The following is a 3,474-nucleotide window of genomic DNA, read 5'->3' as shown; positions in this document are numbered from 1 at the left end:
AAACTGTCTATGTATGGAGTCGCCCTTCATCATGCAAAGGTACACTTGAAACACACACACACACACACATCAATCACACACACACATCAAACACACACTCACACACACACACACATCAATCTCACACACACACACACATCAATCACACACACACATCAAACACACACTCACACACACACACTCACACACACACTCAAACACACACTCAAACACACACTCACACACACACACTCACACACACACTCAAACACACACTCACACACACACACACACACACTCACACACACACATCAATCTCACACACACACACACACACACACACTCACACACACACACACTTACACATCAATCAATCACACACATACACACACACACACACACAACACACTGCATGAACGTTTCATTATGTGTCATAATGGAGCTCAGCTCATGGCATGATGATCATGATGAAGTCTAATCACAGAAAACACGTGTGTTTGGAGTCAAATACAGCCGTGTGCACGTGATGAGGCTTAAAGGAACAGTTCACCCACAAATGAACATGTTGAAAATATGATCACCCTCAGGCCATCCAAGATCAGGATGAGTTTGTTTCTTCATCAGGTTTGTAGAAATGCAGCACTGCTGAGACACTGATGCAGTGCTACATTTCTCCAAATCTGATGAAGAAACAAACTCATCTTGGATGTCCTGAGCATGAGCACATTTTCATCACATGTTCATTTGTGGGTGAACTATTCCTTTAATATATCTGACATAAGTCTATTTATTCTTTAAGTAATGTTTTGCATGTAAATGTGTGTCTGTATTCTCACACACACACACACACAGACCGACGGCCTTTCAAACCCTCTCACTGACGAGTGACTCGTTAATAATCAGTGTTCAGTGTTAATCGTTGTCATTGTTTCTGGTGTCAGTCGATCTGTCAGATGTTCAGCTCAGTCAGAATGAATCAGATTCTGCTTCGGGCCGGTCGTTCTGGGTCACAATCGACCGTCACAAACCAGATAGAGACAAACACACACATGACAGAGCGTTTGGGTGAGTTTTTATAGCAAAGATGTGACCAAATAGTCAAGATAGTTAGCGATGAAGTCTAAAAATGTAAGAATTCAAGTAACATTTCTGAATATTGGCAGAACGTGTCGCGTCAGTCTCTCTGCTGGTCGATTTCTTTGAAACCTTCAGTAGTTTAAAATCAACATATTTCAGTAAAACTTTAATTTTTTAACTTTTCAATGCATTAACTAATATTAATGTGTAGTAGATTTGTTACAGTGTTTATTAATCTTTGTTATTTAATAACAAAATGCAACTGTTCATTGTTAGTTTATGTTAGCTGAGGCTGGTTTAATTGGATTCGGTGAATGTGGCCGCAGTCGTGAAGCTCTTCTGCCGATATTCACACACAGATGATGTTTCATGTCATCTATCATCTCATGTAGTGGTTAAACAGAATAACAGCAGACACACAGCTGAAGCATGAACGTGTGCGTGACGTTCGGTTAGATCAGCCGCTCTTCTCTTCTTCCCCTCTTACTGATGATCTAGTTGATAGGACGATTCTTTCACTGCTTTTCTCCAGCTAAAGGAGAGGTAAGATGCATTCGTGTATATATATATATGTGTGTGTGTTCTCTATGTGTGTGTCTTTGTGCATGACCATGAACTGAAGTCATTGTCTAAGCAAAGACTGTTTGTTGAGAGAAACTCCTTCTGTTTCATGCTCATACATCTCAGTAGAAGCTCACAGGAGAGTCGAACCCGTTCACCATGAGCGCCTGTGGATCCAGCCCTGCCCATAGAAGAGAAAAATCACACTTTAAATGGCTAGCTCCCCCAAAATGGAGCATTCTGGCATCATTTGTGCACCCTCGTGTCGTTTATTTCTTCAGTGGAACACAAAAGAAGATATTTTGAAGAACGTTGGGAACCAAACAACTTTGGACCCCATTGACTTTCACTGTATGGACAAAAAAAGATATTCTGAGAAATGTCCATACCGTGAAAGCCAATGTGGTCTAAAGTTGTTTGGTTCCCAGTGTTCTTCAAGAATATCTGCTTTTTTGTGTTCCACAGAAGAAAAGAAAGCCAAACAGGTTTGGAACAAAATCAGGATAATATGTTAAATGATGAAAAACTGGTAGTTTTTGGCTGTGCTATTGCTTTACAATCTCAGCTATTTCTCAGAGACACCAACAAGATAAAATTCTCTTCTCCTGAGAAAAAGACCCCAGTAATCTCACACGTGTCTCCTCTAGGCTTTCAGAAAAGATCTCAATACTGTCTCAAACTGTGCTCAGATTTGCCAAGATAGCAATCAGAAGTCGGAGATTTCATTATTAACTCATCAAATTATCTGAGCTGCTCCACATACATTTTATAGTAGAACATCTACTGAGCCTTTGAGAATTTGTGTCTCATTTTAGGAGAAACATCTGAGACTTGAATAAGAGTCTCCTCATTGTTCGTGACCCAGTTTCCTATAGTAGACCTGCTCAAAATACCCACTAGAGATGTGAATTGTGCCATTTTCCCCACAATCCCCCTTGATTCTTGTGTGAAGTGATGTATTCAAATGCATTTTTGTAGCAAATTAGCTCCATGGATGGTTCTAGAAGTGCTGGAGTTCTGCTGAATGGAGCTCAAGTTCTCACGTCTGTTCAGCTGATGCTCTTCAGAAGTATTTCAGATCTGGCGCCGGTTCATTGGGTTTCAATAGCATTACACATGCGAGATTGTGAATGCAGTGATGAATAGAGATCGTGACTCAAAATACCTGCTTCACTTCCGCCTCTCAGAGGTTCAGATGAGAAGATGGATCCACAAACACATGACAACATCACAGTATCTCTCTCTGTTCCTCTCAGGCCAAAAGTGTTTGGCTTCCACTCATTCATTTAGAAACCACGCGTTTGTTTGTGCATGACTGTGTGATGATGATTGGCATCTCTCTAATCCAATGGTTGGACAGGATTCAGAGGGGGTGGAGATCATGTTGGGCGTGTGTTCCTCCGGGCTCCTCATCTACCGCGACAGACTTCGCATCAACCGCTTCGCCTGGCCCAAAGTCCTCAAGATCTCCTACAAACGCAATAACTTCTACGTCAAGATCCGTCCAGGCGAGGTGAGAACACCATCACGCCTTCTCCAGGTGACCTTCACAGTTTTGGTGAAGTTTGCTGACAAGAGAACCTTTGTTTGTCTCTAGTTTGAGCAGTTTGAAAGCACGATAGGCTTTAAACTACCCAACCACAGAGCGGCCAAGAGGCTGTGGAAGGTTTGTGTGGAGCATCACACGTTCTTCAGGTCTGTAGAGGTTCCTGTGCTTCTGTATGTTTGCTGTGTTCTGTGCTCAGTGGTAATCATGGTTTGCATCTCGACAGGTTGGTTTCTCCAGAGACTCCGCCTAAGAAGTTCCTCACACTGGGTTCTAAGTTCCGCTACAGCGGCAGAACTCAGGCTCAGACC

The 3,474-nt window shown here is 42.3% G+C and overlaps 1 protein-coding gene across 1 annotated transcript in view; it reads left to right on the top strand.

The window, feature by feature from the left end:
- The window catches only part of LOC107729939 (band 4.1-like protein 3), a 56,804-nt gene that overhangs the window by 32,277 nt on the left and 21,053 nt on the right, over nucleotides 1-3,474 (top strand). The window contains exons 7-10 of the mRNA XM_016540676.1: nucleotides 2,874-2,880; nucleotides 2,978-3,130; nucleotides 3,215-3,312; nucleotides 3,390-3,465. Coding sequence (XP_016396162.1) covers nucleotides 2,874-2,880; nucleotides 2,978-3,130; nucleotides 3,215-3,312; nucleotides 3,390-3,465 — 334 coding nt within the window. The remainder of the gene's footprint in view (nucleotides 1-2,873; nucleotides 2,881-2,977; nucleotides 3,131-3,214; nucleotides 3,313-3,389; nucleotides 3,466-3,474) is intronic.

This window comes from Sinocyclocheilus rhinocerous, unplaced genomic scaffold (assembly GCF_001515625.1).
Source record: "Sinocyclocheilus rhinocerous isolate Xijiao unplaced genomic scaffold, SAMN03320098_v1.1 scaffold2835, whole genome shotgun sequence".
In the NCBI taxonomy this organism is placed as follows: Eukaryota; Metazoa; Chordata; class Actinopteri; order Cypriniformes; family Cyprinidae; genus Sinocyclocheilus; species Sinocyclocheilus rhinocerous.
Note: the sequence above shows the minus strand (reverse complement) of the source record. Positions and strands in the feature narration are given on the sequence as shown.